The 18,382-nt window shown below is 37.6% G+C and overlaps 2 protein-coding genes across 2 annotated transcripts in view; one reads left to right on the plus strand and one right to left on the minus strand.

Annotated features, from left to right (window-relative positions):
• cog3 (component of oligomeric golgi complex 3) lies at positions 1–18,039 on the plus strand. The gene is made up of 23 exons (XM_008400334.3): positions 1–222; positions 477–623; positions 709–770; positions 1,003–1,168; positions 1,590–1,664; positions 1,874–1,966; positions 2,175–2,300; positions 3,021–3,101; positions 3,197–3,240; positions 3,343–3,469; positions 4,313–4,404; positions 4,573–4,712; positions 10,262–10,422; positions 10,995–11,103; positions 11,193–11,311; positions 11,439–11,528; positions 12,326–12,446; positions 12,736–12,824; positions 12,968–13,102; positions 13,450–13,525; positions 13,664–13,791; positions 16,047–16,145; positions 16,313–18,039. The coding sequence occupies exons 1-23, from the start codon at positions 55–57 to the stop codon at positions 16,340–16,342; spliced, it is 2,478 nt and encodes an 825-aa protein (XP_008398556.1). The 5' UTR covers positions 1–54; the 3' UTR covers positions 16,343–18,039.
• Positions 18,028–18,382, minus strand: part of LOC103459053 (uncharacterized) — a 10,568-nt gene continuing 10,213 nt past the window's right edge. Inside the window, exon 11 of the mRNA XM_008400279.3 lies at positions 18,028–18,365. Within this exon, the coding sequence (XP_008398501.1) occupies positions 18,129–18,365 (237 nt within the window). The 3' untranslated portion in view covers positions 18,028–18,128. The remainder of the gene's footprint in view (positions 18,366–18,382) is intronic.

The raw sequence follows: 18,382 nt of genomic DNA on the forward strand, positions 1-18,382 counted from the left end.
CGGAACAGGAACCTGTTCGTTATTGCTGCTGACGTTGGTGCTGTCTCAGTGACGATGGCGTCCACAGATCTGTCGCTTCTGGATCTAACAGACAAGGAAACCCGAGAGAAACTGTCTTTATGGGACCGCCGCACGGATGCCACGGCCCCCCTGACGGAGAAGCAAATGGACTCTGTCCTGGAGATCCGAGCTGCGGCTGAAACGCTGTCTGTTCCCTCGGAGGTGAGAGGAGACTCCACACAGCTAGCTGGCTAACATGGACGCTAACTCCACTCCTAAATGCCTGGAGAAGTTAACTTTACAATTACTTTGCATCTGTATGACACTGAATTAGTTCTCGTGTATTTTAGTGCTGCATTCAGTTGACTTTTGCTTAATTTAGCCTAGCTGATAGCCTGCTTTAGTTATTGTTTTTGTACCAGGCTATCCTCAAAGTTAGCTGAAACCTTGTCAGTGAGTCCTGTATTGTTGTGCAGCTGCCCATTGAGGACCTGTGCAGCCTGTCGTCTCGGTCCTTGCAGTCCCCGTTCACAGCAGCTGTGCCTGCTTCAGCAGAGGACGTCCTTCTCAAAGGCTTTCAGATGCTCGAAATGGAAAATGACAGGATAGAAACTGCACAGCAGGTAAGTTTAGCCAGTTAAACTTTCCCTGCGGAACATTGTCTATATTGGACTATGGTGTAATATGACGCTGTTTGCTTCCCTCCAGTTCTTTGCCTGGTTTGCCAAGTTGCAGACGAACATGGACTTGGATGAGAGCGCAAAGTACAGGTGCTGAAATACAAACATTTAAGATTTTATACAGAACCTAAAACATAACCAACATTATTATTAAAAATATTTAGTCCTTATGTGCATTCTGTATATACTTTCGTTTTGTTCTTGACAATGTATTTGTCAATTCTGTGACACATCACAAACTCTGTTAAACTACAATGAGTGTAACCCACATAACTTTGTCTACTTTTTCAGAAAAATCACAGCGTTCTTTGTTTTCATTTAGGAGAACCAGAGATGATTTGAACAGCTACCAAGAACAGTGTGATGCTATTCTGAAAGATGTGAATGCAGCTCTTGACCATTTGGATTCTCTTCAGAAACAGTACCTGTTTGTGTCCAATAAGACCGGGGCATTGCATGAGGCCTGTGAACAGCTGCTCAAAGAACAAGTAAGGACAAATCAGTTGTTTTCACTGAAGCCTTTTAAATGGATCGCTTGCCCATAGAGTGTCTGTAAATTGCATTTCAGTTGTTTTTCTACAGTTTTTGAAGCTTGAAAAGCCTAGTTGTAAATTTTTTATTACCTGAATAAAACTGAGCTGAAATTGTGTAAATGAATTGATGATGAATTGATGATACCCAGAGGTGACTGTGTAGAAGTCTTGAAAGTACTATATGCTGTGAAGATCCACAGTGTTACATGGTTAAAGGATAAAGGGAACATTTTTTGCTCTGCTGTTCTGAGATCTTATTTCTAATCTGTTTTCAATATGAGTCTCAACATGCTTCATATTTGTATGTTGGTGCACAAAGTAAATTGGAAGAACACTTTTCCTATCTTGTTTTAACCGTTTGTTTTTCACCTTGCAGTCAGAGCTTGTTGACCTGGCAGAGAGCATTCAACAGAAACTGTCATACTTTAATGAGTTGGAAAACATAAACACAGTAGGCTGGCGTTTTTTTCTGCATATTGCAAAAACATACACTGTATTACACATATGTTTTAGTAACTTAGGTGTGTAATATTCTTCATGTAAAAAATAAAGAAAATAGCCTCTTACCTTGTTTAATCTCACAGACAAGACTAACTGCAATAACAGTACAAATACTTTGTATTTAAATGACTTTAATCTTTCCTTTTTTTTTTGTTGCAGAAACTGAATTCTCCAACTTTATCTGTAAATAGTGAAGGTTTTATACCAATGTTGTCCAAATTGGATGATTGCATAGAATATGTTTCATCACATGTAAGTAATGTGTAGTAATTTATATTTATAAAAATCCAGAATAGTATGTTGTAATCCATGACTGCATGTAATAGTTGGTGTTTCAGTGGCCTTGTGTTACATAATAGATGTCCTCAGGGACTGTTCAAAATCCATATTTTAACCAATAATGTCTGTTTTTAAGTGATCTGCGCAAATTATTTCTAACTCTTTTTTTTGTTTGTTACAGCCTAATTTCAAGGATTATCCAGTTTATTTTGCTAAATTTAAACAGTGTCTCTCTAAAGCTATGCACTTCATGAAGGTCTACATTGTAAACACTATGCAATCTCTTACAAGCCAGTTAACAAAAAGGGTAAGGATAAATTATTAATTTAAAAGTGATCTATGATTGGAATGTAAGCCTGTGTGTTTACCTCCTTAGTTGCTTACTAGATGTTTTTTATTAAGTATCTTTTTTTCTTGTAGACATTCGAGTTTTGCTTATACTTGCATAAGGTCTTCCTTTTTTGAAATGTGGACGATGATGCCAACAAATATAAAATATATCGCTTTCTTCACTTTTTTTAAAAGGACTATTTAAAAAAAACTATTTCCTTATTGTTATCTATTCACATATAAGCACAGTACTGTTTTTAATCATATGTAGGTTTTGAAATCTTAAAAAAAATCCATATTTATCAATTTCATTTTAAGGCTTTAAATAGTTTTTACTTATTTGCATCTTAAAGTTGAATATATGTTCGTTGCCAGCTTTTTGTCCTCGGTATAAAAAAATGAAACCATGTTTTTTTTATTTTATTTGTATATTCTTATATACTGTGAGGTTGTAGCATAAATGTGCCCCGTCTCCATAGTTTGACACTTGGTAGGTTTTAGCAAACTCTGTTTGTTGCTACATGTAATTTGTAACAATGACAGTGAAACGTTGTGTAATATTTATCTTGTATGAAGATATTTTTTTTTCTGTATAGATGAATGCAAATAACTTTAAATGTTCACTGCTGAAACTTTTAAAGATCTGCAGGTTTTAGGACATTATTAGTCATGTCATACTTTGTTTTTGTTTTCTTAGGATCCAATGGGTCTCACTAATGCAGACAATGCATTTACACTTTATTATGTGAAATTTAGAGCTGCTGCGCCTAAAGTTAGAGTGAGTATATTTATTTCCTGAATATCTTCAACCTGTTATATTTGGTTATTTTCTGTAAATAAATTACATTTTACTTCTACATCTCCTCCCTTCAGTCTCTGATTGAACAGATAGAGCAGCGAGCACAGAAGATCCCAGAGTAAGTATTACTATTTTTTGTTCTTTATCAAAGCAGTGGCTTCATGCTACCTTTTATAAATAAGACTCTAAAATTGACTTCTCTGTCTCCCAACCTGAGCAGGTACCAGCAGCTGCTAGATGAAATCCACCAGTGTTATCTTGACCAGAGAGAGCAGCTGCTCAGTCCCTGCATTACATCCACCATTACTGACTTGACCAAGCAAAACAGCAAAGACCACTGTGCTCTGGTAAGGCATGGAGAGTTCAAAACCAGAGGTGCCCTTTAGATATTGGAAGATGACATTTTAGTTTACGTGGAAAGGACAGCATGCGGCCCCAGGGACATTTTCTGGAGTGTTTGAGGAAGCAGAAAGCCACGCGCCGGATAAATTAGCATGACCTCAGATTGTGTTCAGCAGGTGTCAAGAGAGTTGATCTTTTCATTCAAGTAAATTTATTGGCAGAAACACAATCCTGTTAGAATATCCTCCAACATATTTCATTTTCAAACTGTGAGTGAATATGCCTGACCTAGAACTTGGCACGGAACTAGATTAAATATATTTTTTTTCAATTTACTTAGCGCTGAATGCCTTTCAAAAGTACTTGAGTTATTTCAACTCTTTTACATGTCCTCACATTGCAACAACATATTCTAATTAAATGTATTTTATTGAAATTTTACCCAATAGATTGGAGAAAAAAATAGACAAACACTGCAGTTTCTAGATGTGAAGAGCAGGTTCACTTACAAGTGTATTTGATGCCAAAGGTGGTCCTGCAAGGTATTGAGTCAAGAGGGTGAATACAAATGCAAAGCACATTTTTTTGTACCACATTTATGGTAAATGCCTTGTACTGGCCCTTCTGGCCCCTCTGACCACCACCAGCAGGCAAGGCAGGTGAAGTGTCTTGCCCGAGGATACAACGACAGATTCAGACAGAGGAGGAATAGAGCATTTTCACCACGTGTTATCATATAAACTATAATATAGTGATGTTTTTGCTTGTAAAATATTTTAATAGGGCATCCATGCTTTTGCAATGACCTGTATTTGGAGTTTATGAACATGGGCTAATTGTGTCTGCAGGTCCGAAGTGGCTGTGCCTTCATGGTTCATGTGTGTCAGGATGAACATCAGCTGTTTAATGAGTTCTTCACCAAGCCTACATCTAAATTAGAGTGAGTAGTAGCAGCTGAACATGGACAGCACGCTACAGTAAGCAAATAGGAAGGAACTGTGTTTGCTTAGGGCGGGAACTCCACAGAGTAATTGTTGATTGTTTAAACTTTTGAGTGTTAAAATCAATGTTTTAATCTTTCACTAATGTAATTTTTAATCTCTGACAGCGAACTTTTAGAGAAGTTGTGTTTGTCGCTGTACGATGTTCTCCGGCCGCTGATAATCCACATCATACACCTCGAAACCCTGTCTGAGCTGTGCAGCATCCTAAAGAATGAGATGTTGGAAGACCACGTTCAAAACAATGGTAGGTTCGAGCTCTTTCTCTCATTAAAACTCATCGTTAGGCATACTGTGCTCACGATTTGGACTTAGCTACCTGCCTGTAACAGGAAATAGAACATACACATGAGGGGAAACAACCTAATCAGATTTAAAAGCAGCCTTATCCCTCCTCTGATAGTGTTCAGTGTGTTCAGTGCATCAAGCGTCACCTAATCAAACAATTTGTGCTGCTGCAAGTGTGCTAGCTGAGAGATTTGACATATTGTGGCCAATTGCCTCTGCTGACTGCTTCACCACTGTACTTTTCTGACCTTTGAGGCTAAAATCACCAACCGTGCCCATGTTTGTGATGTTAAAATTTCTTTAATGGGTTGAAGGTTTCATGTACACAAATGAAGAAACATTGGTAAGCAACAGTATAGACCCTTGTACTTCTTTCAAAGAAATACAGAAAATGAAGACTTATTAAGACAACTCAAAGGCCTTCAACTTTTGAGTCGAAGGTAGTCTTTTAGCATTTTTACAGTTACATTTAAACCTTAGTGTCATCTGCATAGGATAGCATTCTTTTTTTCCTTTCTGAGTCTGGAATTGAGGACAGCAGGTACAAAGCACATTATTCTGGAACAAAGGAGAATCTGAAAATAATTTAGAACAGTGGTCTACAACCCTCCTGCATGTTTTAGAGGTGACCCTGCTCTATCAAAGTTGATTGAAATTATTGCTTTACCTCCTTTGCATGCCATCAGCTGCTGCAGAAATATGTCAATCACCCATTCATTTAAGTCTGGTGTGTGGCGGCAGGGGAAGTCCTCAAACATGCAGGACAGTGGGTCCTGAGGACCAGGGTTGGGGAACACTCACTAAGAAAAACACCAAAGCTTTTTTCAGTCAGTGAAAAGGACAGGATATTCAACAATAGATATGATGAATGACTTTTGCTGTGATGTTAAGTCTTTAGCAGTTCTGATATATTTGTTGGGCTTCTTCAGTTAATTACTTTTGATTTTATGAAGAAATGTGACTTTTTTTACCCCCCCAAACTTTACTGAGATGCTCTGTTTGTATTTGTTGTTGTTGTTTTGAACAAACAGAACACAACTTCTAAGAAAAAAACTTTAGATGTTAGTCAAGTTGTTTTGAATTCTCAAGTATTATTAAATCTTCACAAAGAATTTTATTTCTGGGAAAATGAAAACATTCTTTATAGCAGAGGTATTTGTTCTTCAAAACTGAAGTCCTTGAAAACTTTATTTTTTCCAGTTTTTTATTTCAGCTATGTTCCCACCTTTAATCAACCATTCTTAACAACTTTTCTTAATTACAAGTAGTCTGCTCAGGAGTTTCAAAATTATAGTTGTGTGTTATTTTTTTCTGTACATCGCCACAAACTATTTAAACATCTTTGCTGCTTGATCTAAATTAGGTTGGATATTATTGATCATATTACATTCAGGCAAATTAGTTGAAGAAACTTGTGGAAAATTAATCAATGTTTGTCACATAATTTAAAAGCTAATTTAGGAAATGCATGTAAACGTTTAAAGTAGAAGAATGTATATTGAAATTAAATGTTGGTAACCCTAACAGACCTAAAACAGGAAAAGTTTTTGTTTGTTGTTTGACTGGGAGGGGACTGCGAGTCCGCCATTGTAAAAAGCGTATCTAAATTTAACTGTACTCATGTTATCAAAAACAATACATTATCTTGAAAATAAAATGGTTATTGCCATTTTGAATACCATTTTTATGGACGTTCAACGCCCCCCAAAAATTAAATGCTTAAAATTTATGGGCAGCTCTGATAATTCCCTGTCATACCTCTTCATAAATTTTAGAAATAACTCTTGCCAAAACATCGGCGGGAAGGAATATTATACTGCTGCTGAGATACTTTACACATATAAATCCCACTTCTTCCCTAGCAGTAATTTCAGCTATAAAACATCCCAATACTTTAGTTGTAGCTTTTCCCTGTTTGACTTTTTACTGAAATACCATTTTAAAAGCTACAGGAAGATCAAGTTGTTCTTTCCGACGCAACTCCCTGTTCCTAGCGCAGCAGATCGACAACTCTTGAGGTCTCTGTAGTCAAGCCAATATATTGGACATGTTAGACATGAAAACCACAGGGTGCACTGGTCTTGCACACATTAACCTTTTTCCACCCTTTTTTCCCTATGAAGTAATAATAATAATGAATAGATGAACATAAAAGTAACCTTTAACTGCTGTGACATACAACTAGACAAAAATAATGCAATTTCATCCGATACTTTATATTCCAATATGTATTATATGTAGAACAATTTTATTCTCACAATAAACCTAGAAACTTAAATTGATTTCCTGTTGCAGATCAATGCGGAATATTATTTTTGAATTATCAGTGCATTATTATGAAGTGGAAGGAGATGCTACATAGTTTCTTTTTAGATTTTGTTCAAATGACAAGGCAAGCAAACCATAGATTTGTGTTGCTTTACTGTTGATTCTTTACATATAAATAATACCAACTGTCCCTGAATAAAAAGCCAGTGCTATATCACCATTATAGGAGAGTGTAAAAACCTTTGAGCTACAAGAATTTTAAAGTGTTGTGAAATTTGTCTCGTTTATAAAATGTTTGGTTTCCATTGTTGCCATGGGGAGTCCCTCCATCCTAGGAGTGAGGGATAATGAAGGGGGCTGTATTTTACTTGGTTCCTGTGAATAATTTTCTGCTACCATTTTCTTTTAATTAAATGTACTTCAGGAATAGATGGATTCTTTCATGATTGTTGTGTGTTTAGCTTCCTGAACTGTTGAAGAAAGTATCTCCACAGCATGATACTGCCACTACCATGTTGTTTTTAATATGTGGCTCTTGAAGTTAGTTGGTTACACTGGATCTTAATTAAATCTAGCAGGAAAAGGTGTTTTTTAAGACCTTCCTGAAAAAAAAAGCAAGTTTTGTATTATTTTCATTTCACAATGACACAACACTTTGTATCAGTCTGTGGTGTGAAACTCCAGATAAGATCCACTGAAACATGGCTGTGAAGTTATACAGTAACTGCTCACTGGGGTACGGAAGCTTTAATATGAAAACTGAGACATAATTTACTTAAGTAATTTACATCTACCTCATTTTCACTAAACAATATTGCTGCTGGTGTACCCTCTAACTCTGAGCCTGGAAGCAAAATCATTTTTTTCACAGATGCTGAACTAAACTCAAAGAAGAGAACCAAAGGCTCATTTAGTTTCATCCCTAAGAGATATTAGTCTAAGCAAAGGCTTCCCCCATTAAAAGCCATTAAGGCACTATAGATTGAAAAAAAGAGACAGCTGTATGACTGTTTAAGCCACTTCGATGTCTTTGTTGTAGCTTCCTGCCAGAGTGGCGTGCATTTAACCTAAAATATGTAACTACACTTTGCTGAGGATAAAGACTGTAATACCCGATTGCTCATTTTATATTCCACATTTGCTCTGCACAACACTTTGCTCAAATAAAACACCTCTGTGGAAGAGGAATCTAAAATGTAAGCGAGTTTAGATTTATCAGGTTTTCTCATGCTGCTGTCACAATTACCAGTATTCCGCCTGCAGCTATTTTCTCAGTTTTCAAAGCTCTGTGAGTGTGTGTGTTGACACGGTTTAATGGTTGCACCCACATCTTTAAAATCGTCCCTATTTTTTTGTGTGTGTTGCGGCAAATTCAGTAAAAGCGACTGTTTTTCAACATTTACCGCATTGTGAAGCACTTAAAGTACTGGGAGGAACATGCTTTAGAAAGGATATTTGTTTGTCTCTTTGATTTCCATAAAAAAATATTTGCATTCATACTAGAGCAAAATATAATTTTAATGCAAAACACTTTAAAACATTCAGCTGTTTGCAAGTAGATTACTGACTAAATCTACTACGATCATTGTTAGCTTAAGCAGTTGCAATTATATTATAAACACCTTAATTCAATACAAACGTTGAATAGGCTGCAGGCCAGACATGCTACTGTCAGAAAAGTCTTAGTTTAACCTGTGCAGAAAAAATGAGAGGGGCATAAATGTTTACTACTGCTGAGAACAAACTGTTACCAGAGACAAGGAAAAAGTTAAACATTGGTCAGCTAAAATATTTAGTAGGTACAGTCTTGACAGGATTGCACTGAATACACTACAAAATGCCCAGAGAAGTAAAAACGTATTTGATAAAGGAAAAATAAAAAATAAATAAACTTTCGTAATGCTCTTGCAAGTCTAGAGACTCTTGTGGGGAGACTTTAGAGTCTAAACTGATACAGAGTCTAAACTGTTTCAAAAAATACAGCTTAGCCTCTTTTTTTTCTTTAGAAACAACCTCAGGACAGACTACCATAATATATTCAAATGAACCAAGACTGTGGGATTTGTTAGAGATGGCTGGTTACACTGAGCCATGTTCTGCTGGAGGTTCTTTCTGTTAAATGATTTTCTATTTTTCTCAAATCCTTATTCAGGTAGAAAGATCTTGTTTCTGGTTTTATGTGCTGACAGACTCCTCACAGTTTAAAGACAAAAGTTGTTTAGTCTATGATTAACTGTATAACAGCTGTAGTTTTAATGTTATAAGTGACTCCTAAAGTAAGACTTTGTGCTGCAACAATAGGAACTAGGTGGAGTTTTAGCTTGTTGGAGCCCAAGGGTTCAATTAATGTTGTTGCAGTTCAACTGAATAGGAAATTGTTATGGAGAAGCTTAAAGCCAGGGAGCAGCTGAACATCACTAATGACGAGTGATGTACAGAGTAGACGCAAGTCTGAACTTCACATGCACAATGACACAGCAGTCAACAAGCTTTTTTACCTTTGAGGGTAAATGTCACAGCTTTGGTTCCACATGAAGAGATTAACGTTTATCCCGAAAGGTTCAAAAATTACATCTTTAATTCACTACTTGGCTATGCTCTGTTTAACTGTGCCACCAGGAGCTGATCTTAGTTCAGTTTGGTCATGTTAAAGACGGTATAAAACTGACAGCTCTCTTAAAGGTTAATGCCACTCTTAAATCTTTCTTTCTCATCATTTGTCTAGGCAGAACACTTCGATTTGCATCACAGCCTACTGAATTTGATTGTTTTGTTTAACACTCAGATTAAATTGTACTTTATGTAACTGGATCAAAATCTGAACATATTATTGGAGTGTATTTGAATAATCTGAACTGAACACCAGCCGGCTGGATTCTCTATGATTGAATATAATGTTTGTTTTAAGTTCCTAGGCATCATGTGCATCGAAGAAATGGCAATAAACCTAATTGACTCTGAAGATGAGCTTTAGAATTAAATGATATCATATTAGTATCGCATTGGGAATTTAAACAGCTTTTCTAACAGCTACTTGTTGGAGAGAAACATTGCGGCGTTTTATTTTACGTTTGTTACTGAATGATTACATTTTGGCGTAATCTTTGGTCTCATGATGCGTTACGTTTACATTTTGATGCTTTAATGCGAACCGAAGCTGGCCTGCAACTTTTAAAATATACACATAAATCTGTTGTGGTTTTGCTACCGGCTAAACTGACCTCATGTTCTGTCTTGTAGCTGCTCAGCTGGGCGCCTTTGATGCCGTGGTGAAGCAGATGCTGGAGGACGTTCAGGAGAGGCTGGTCTACAGGACTCACATTTACATCCAGACTGATATCACAAGTTACAACCCAGCTCCAGGTGATCTGGCTTATCCTGAAAAACTGGAAATGATGGAGGTGAGTCTTTTTTTCTGAAATGGAATAGCCTTTTTTTTTTCTTTTTTTAAACGTCTTGCCCTTAGGCCTTATTGGAGGCAAACATAATTCATTTCCTTTTGATTAATAGAAATGATTTTATCATTTATGGAAGCAGTTTTATGAAACACTGAAATGAGTTGGGCTGCAAAGCATTTTCCCTTCTTGCCTCTGTAGTATTGTGATGTCTGTGTGGTTTATTCTCTGTCGTTTTATTTCTCTCAGATGCATTTCATTTTATGTCAGTTTTTATGAAGAAAAACTGACATCAAGATGAAGAACAAAACATTCTAACTCCAGCTTCTGTTTCTAGTTACTTTTTTCTTAAAACTCTTAACTCCTTATTTAGGTTGGGAAACCTCAGGAGTGAATATCTTCACATTTCACGAGAAAAACGTTAGATTTTGTCTTTGACTGCTAAAACTTACAGGGATTTGATTGGCAACGTTTACTTTGGTTAGCTTCTAAAAGCTGTTACTGACTTCTTTCCAGAACTGTATTTCCTTGTATTCGCTGTATCAACTCTTGTCTCTTGCTCTTCTCGTCAACAACAGAGAATTGCCCAGAGCTTGAAGGAGGAACAGATGAAGCAGATGTCACAAGAGTCTGTGTTTTCTGATGTTCAGCTTGAAGACGCCGATAGAAGAAGAAACAGCAATGCAGGTCTGTGTCTTCAGGTTGGGATATTATTTTCCCAACATGGACTGCTATAATTTACCTGATGTTGTCTTCTCATTTTTCCACCAAAACAGGCAATGTGGAACCCTCCCGACTTCAGACATCTGTGTCTCCCGCGGATCTGCACGGCATGTGGTACCCCACTGTCAGGCGAACCCTGGTTTGTTTGTCCAAGCTCTACAGATGCATTGATGTAAGACTTCCATGTTTATGGGAAACTAATTTAAAGTGCTGCAGGATTTGTAGCGTTTACTTTTAGTTTGTTTCCATTTCATCTACTTGTTTTTTTTACACCAAGTCTTTGTATTTTTTTTTTCTAGAGAGCAGTATTTCAGGGTTTATCTCAAGAAGCCTTATCTGCCTGCATCCAGTCGCTGCTTAAAGCCTCTGATATCATCCTTAAAAACAAGGTTGGCATGTTCTGTTAAGTTTATTATGTGGTTATAGGTTTTTATAATGATAATATCAGCTCACAAAAAATAAACTTTTTCTTTCTGTGAACTTTGAAAGATTGATGATGAATGTTTCACTCATAGCGTAACCTTTAAAATCAGCTGCTTGTGAAATCATTGGCTTTAGCTACAGTGAAGTAAAATCCTGTAAATTTTGTTATTTTACGTGATTTTATGTGGTGCTTTGCAAAATGTATGTTTTATATCACTTTATCTAAATGCTTGTTTTATTGTTTTTTATATGTATTTTTGTCAGAATTTTTGTTTTGACTTTATTTAAATGTTGCTATATTTTAGTTTGTTTACATTTTTGTTTTTGACATGTTTTTATTTTAGCTATTATTTTTTATATAAAGGAAATTATTTATGTTTTTAATTTAATAATTTAGACGTTCTGAAGCTCCGCAGAGAATTCAGCAAACCCATCCTTTATTTATGGGCTTTTCTCACCTCCAAATTTGCTGTCAGTGTCTAGCGCTCAGTGGCATTTCAACCTTCCACTTTAAATTAAAGCAGCAGCATTAATCTCAGGGGGACGTGTTCCCACCCAATGTTGTTGATGTTTCTTTTTTTTTTTTCCCACAAAAGCTTTACTTGCTGATTTTAACTCCCTTCATATTCTGGCTACGGTTAATCCGCAGCTAATGATCAGCCGTTTCGCTTATCATCCTGTCTTTTCGTATCCCTGTGTCTTTTTGTGTTCGCCGTAGTTTAGACAGTCAGCAGATGTATCACTGTGCTTTCCCTTCCTGCAGACTCAAATAGACGGGCAACTTTTCCTGATCAAGCACCTGCTGATATTGCGTGAACAGATTGCCCCATTTCACACTGATTTTGCCATCAAGGAAATCTCACTGGACCTGAAAAAAACGCGAGGTAAGATAATTAAAGGCAGAGGGGAACGTTGGTGTTCAGCTCCATAAAGCCAGTCATTACATTTTCACGCTCATTAAGCAACTTGTGCCTATCACATGCACCGGTGGCAGCAATTAATGTGGAAATTGTAATCCAGCAACATAACGTACATTAACCGATGCCTCTCAGGGCAAGAGTGGCTCCTCCTATCGCCCTCATCTCCGTTAACTGGCTTGTTACATTTTCCAGCACTAGATGGCACTCTAATTCTGCACCAACTCAGATTTAATCTCTCTTGCTTTGTTCTAAGATGCTGCCTTCAAAATCCTGAACCCCAAGGCTGTTCCTAAATTCTTCCGACTCAATAGTCACAATGCCATACTTGAATTCCTGTTGGAGGTAGAGTAATTTTTTTTCTTTTTATGTCTCCCTTCACCTTTCATACTAAACATACTATTCATTTTATGTGCTTTGATAGCACCCCGCCTAAGGGAGCTCCTGCTTAATAGCACTAAATCCTTTTTTTTCTACGACCCCCCCAGGGAACACCAGAGATAAAAGAGCACTACATTGACTCAAAGAAGGATGTGGACCGACACCTGAAGTTCAGCTGTGAGCAGTTTATCCAGCAGCAGACTCAGATCTTTGTGGGGAACCTTGAGGAGTTTCTCACCAAGGTAACAGTTAGAGCGAAGGCAGACTTAGCCTCAGGCTAAAACAGCTCATTTCGACCTTCATTTTTTTTCAGCTTTTGATTTTTTATTTTTTTTGTAATCATTTGTTTATTCACTTGCCTCAGAAGGTCTTAATACCTAAGTGAAAAGCTTCTAAAGAAGGCTTCTGCTGTTGTCGAGGTTTTCTAATTCAGCTAAGTGTGAAATAATGCCTTTTTTTTTAAATATGTATTTTGTTTAAATTGGGGTAAGTGTTTTATTTATTCCCCCCTTTATTTCCAAACAAAAACAGATGAGTTGGCAGCTCTGCTATTTGTCAAGCTGTAACGTTTTGTTGTGGCTCTGCTCAGGTTTCAGCTCTGAAAACGATGGCCGTCCAAGGTGGTCCCACCTACAGCCTGTCTCAGCAACCTTGGGCTCAGCCAGGTAAGACTTGTCTCAGGAAAACACCATGAAGCAATTCATCAAGGCCCATATGGCAAATGCTAGAGGTTATGCCAGTGTTTTTCTTTGTCTTTTTTTCAGCATATACATTTTTTTTCTTCCTCTCCCCTCTCTTTTCAGCAAAGATCAACGATATAGTGATGGCCACATACCGAGTGATGAAGAGCAAGCTGCCGAGCACTTTACAGAGCATGTCCTTGTACTTGGCCAACAGAGACACAGAGTTCATCCTTTTTAAGCCTGTTCGGGTGGGTGGCAGAAAAGCACAGGGTTGACATTTACTGGATGACTTGGTTTCTTTTTAAGTCATTATAACGGCTTAAAAAAAGTTATTTGCTTCCTTATTTACTGTCTGGCTTTACCGTGCTGTCACAGTGCAAGTTTAATTTCAATTTCAGTTAGTTATATAAGATTACATTATTTACAGAGTGTCATCAGATTGCTGAAGTTACAATACTTCTCTTTGCTATTGTAGAGGATACTGTTGTGGTTTTTATGCATTCATCATGAGTGAATATTTGATCCAACTACAGTTGGATGCACAAGTCAGAATTTTCTGTGGATTTTCTTAAATCCATACAGTAAAAAAATATACTTGCAGGCTATAATGTGCATACACAATATTTAGCAAATGTCCTTTAGTTAATTGAAGAAAAACCACAGGTGTTTTGTTGGCCAATCTGGGTCCTGGTTCAAATGTTTGGCCACACTTATTCAAAACAAGTTGGTTTCCAGCGATAGCCTTGGCGTTTAAACAAAACGCATTGAGGTTGGAGCCATTCTAGAACATTACTATTAACGACAACACAGATCAGCTGTGTCGGTCATCTGCCAAGAAAAATGTGCCCCATTCTTTTCCATCAAACGGTCCACTTTGGCTGCGTCTCGTCGCTTGTCAGCACCCAAGGCTATGAGGCAGAGCGCCCAGCGATCCGTTCTGAACCTGTTCTGTTCAGAAGCAGTGATGCTTCACATTGGACTATCCAAAGCTGGAGTCCAGTGATTTTTTTTTTCTCCTGCAAGCACTTCAATGCAAAGCATCTTAGGTGTGTTAAACGCACCAGTTGATGCACATCAACTGATAAGATGCATCACTTTGCTCCCAAAATGCCTCCTTCTTTATCCTGCTTCTTAGGCATCATTGAGCTAAGTTTCTATAATCAAAAGAAAGGAAAGTCTATAAATCTTAAGATGGAACACCACTATCACTGTTTATAGTGCATCATGTTTCACATCAGGATGAACTGATAAATGCTGACCAGAAAAGATGCGTCTGGTCTGAAGTTAAACTCTTAAGCTTCACTGCAGTTTACACTTGCCCACATTGGCAAACTAAATGCCTTCTGCTGTAGTTCCAGACAAGAAAGGAGTATACTTGTTTCTAGTATTTACTGACAGTACATGTAATTGTGAAACAAGTATACTCCTTTCTTGTCTGAAGAAACAATTGTTGCAGAAATGGCAACAATTAAGTCAAGGAGGCCATGGCGGTGGCAGAATCATACTGTGGGTTGTGGTTGAACACAACTAGATGTTCCAACAGGGCAATGGTTCTTAACAGGAACATTGGTCTTTGAATAGAAGAAGCAGGCTAACATTAAGCCTCTGGAAGCACTTAACCTCAAAGTTATGGACTCTGCTTTGAAGTCAGGAACCTTACAGGAATCCAGCTAATTTAAATTAACTCCACCAGATTTGATGAGAAACGTCGTCAAATGTGGGCTAGAAGCTTGATGATTGCTATAAAACGTGTGGTTTCTCTACACCTTCCTCAAGGACATTTATTCAAATATTTGTAATGATGTATTTTTATAGTTAAGCCCTTATGAGTAATTTTGACGCACGGACTCTGCGGGTTATATAAAATTGAGTATAAATTCAATCGTGGGCACCCTTAGTAGACAAGTCTTTATGCCTAGTCTATAAAAAATATTATTTAAGGTGGTGGGGGGGAGAAAAAAAAAGAACTGTTTAAATGTATCATTAAGAGCACACAAATTAATATGACATTAATTCTGAGTGTTTTTGAAGTATTTACTGGCACTATATATAATTCTGTTGTTGTGCAAATTTTTCCGTCATGTAAACAAACCTCTTATCATGTTAGGTCTTACTCGTGTTCTTATTCATCCATTCATTCGTGGAAATTAGCTGCTGAGATAAGAGGACCGTTGTTGAATTTTTGGAGAGGCGGCGACAGCAGCTCTTTGTTTGCCGTCGACTCTCAGGATAACTGTTTTTGCTTTAATGTGGCACGGAGATGGAGCCTCTCGCCAAAAATTTTGTCAGTGTGATTGAACTCTAATAGAGAAATATTTGTGCTGCCTGTGTACTGTTCATCAAGGTGCCAGGTGAGGCTGAATGAGAGAAACAAAATTCACTGGTTGACATGGAAACAGGGATAGTAAGGGGACAGAGGCCAGATGGAAATGTGGTTTAATTTCCCTCCAGCACTCAGTAATAGGATGTTTTTTTTTTCCTTTTTTTTTTTTTTTCCACACAGAATAACATCCAGCAGGTTTTCCAAAGACTGCACACTTTGCTTCAGGAGGAATACAGTGGAGAAGACCTTCAAATCATTGCATGTCCATCTATGGAGCAGGTACAGCTCTGTGGGATTAGCACAGCCTTTAGGGGCTTTAGATATTTTAAATAATGATGCTCCAGCTTCTGAAAGTGCTTCAAGCCAACTTCAGGAAAGATACATTTAATAAAGTGCATCAGCTCATGCCCAGCGAGCACTCATCACTTTCCACGGCTTTATTTCAGATTAACCTGCTGCTGTCTGTGAATAAGTAATGTTCGGTGAATCGATGCACCCTCTCGATGGCGGCGTGAAGCCGGCGCTTCAGTCATGACCCGGAGGCTGAGGGGGCGGAATGACCAGAAAAGACCCTGCACCTGTGCTACCTGCTGGGACGGGAGTGCTGGATGGATGTTTTTAAAAAAAAAAAAGTATCAGATGAAGGTTTGGGTACTCATGTTGAGAAGGACTTTTCAAGATCAGCCTGTTGTGCAAAAAATTAAAGGGTCTTAGAGTTACTCCTACTTAGAGTGGTGGGTTTATTATCACGGTTGCATCTCTTATTGTGGAACAGTTTTGGTGGTAATATAAAGATGGGGTATGGATTTAAAAATGAGGACATGACGGACTTATTAAAGCCAGTTAGCAACCAATGGTCAGTAAGTCACAGTCATATGCCCAGTTCCCTTCTTTGGTTTGGAAGGAAAATGCTGCAAAAATATTTTTGTTCTTTATTTTACCATGCAAAAGTCTTTATACCAGTTTAAACATTTTCACATTCGTCACATGGCAACTACTGACCTTCAAATATTTTGTTGACTGAGACAAGGAAGTGCATCACTGTGAAGTGGAGGGGAAAATGATACATACACAACTTGCATATTTTTCTTTAAAAAAATGGTAAAAAGCAGTAAAATCCACCATTTAGCTGCTTCATAACTGTCATTTGTAAAGGAGTTGCAAGAACACCAAAATACGTCCTGTACAGTTTGTCTTAAGACATGATAGGGATGTACCAAATCTGTATAAGCTATTGTGTTTTAAATGAGAGCAACAATTGTTTTTTTTTTCACTACATGTAAAATATCCTAAATATTCGATCCCTACCATGACTCATAGCGGTTGCAGCATCTTGCTGTGGGAAGACCCGAGAGGGGAGGCAGAGGTTTGTTTTCCAGCAAAACGACCTTAAACATCTAGCTGGGCCTATGGTGGAATAGCTAAGAACAAAGCATCTTCATGTGTTACTGGAACTAAATCTATAGCTTTATAATCTATATAATCTATAAGCTTTAAAATACAAAAAAGAAAACTGCTCACAGATGCTCTTGATTGAGCTTGAACTACTTGGTACAGAAAAATTGGGTGAGAATATCAGTATCTAGATGAGCACTAGTGATAGAAATTACAAAGGGAAAATGAATTCTTGTCATACATTTCAGATTTATTCTTACAAAACATGTTGATGTCTTTTTCCTTCCACTTCACAATTGAACAGAATTCTGTTGGTGCATAAAATCTGTTTAATGCCCCAAAATTTGTTGTTACAAGGTAGAAAAAAAAAACTGAAGAAGTGAAGGAGTATTCATACTTTTGCTAAGGCATTGTTAGTCTCCGTCTGTGTAGCCAAATGATGACCTGTACCATGGGTGAGTCAGGTCCGGCAAGTTTGTTCTCTCTAATCAGAGCAGAGATGGATGTTTTCACAAACCTTCTCACCTGCAACCTCCACTTTGAATGTTTTTGTTGTTTAGTTGCACATTTGAAAAGCAAAACTGAAAACTTGTGTTTTTATACTTCTTTTATAACTTGGTAAATTCAGCATTTACTCTCACACAGTATATTTTGCTCTTACATGAAGAACGGATGTGTCATCAGTGTACTCTTTGCTTTGGTTTGTCCCATGTAAATTGATTTGTAGAGGTCTTCTATTTATGGACATTCTTAATAAAAGAAGAGGTTATTAATGTTACTTGGCTTTATTTCTAAAAAGCACTTAGTCGTTAAATTCAAATTCAAGGGACGCCGCGGCTCAAGTCGTTTCACACAAATGAGAAAATCCTATTGAAGGACATTGCCCTCTTTGGGGGGTCTTCCTGGCAGTGTTGCCGTTTCACTGGCAGCTGCTGCCGTTCCATCTGCAGGATGAGGGTCGACCGTCGGTGTAGTTTCGCTGCTTTGATAGGTGGCGAGGGACTGGATGTTCTGGAGCAGCGCGTTGATCTCTGCACTCTTCTGCTTCAGATAAGACTTAAGCGAGTCATGCACTGGCGCTGCTTGCTTGCTGACATGTTTTGTCTACAAAAAGCAAATAA

This window comes from Poecilia reticulata, chromosome 2, assembly GCF_904066995.2.
Source record: "Poecilia reticulata chromosome 2, P_reticulata-male-v2, whole genome shotgun sequence".
In the NCBI taxonomy this organism is placed as follows: Eukaryota; Metazoa; Chordata; class Actinopteri; order Cyprinodontiformes; family Poeciliidae; genus Poecilia; species Poecilia reticulata.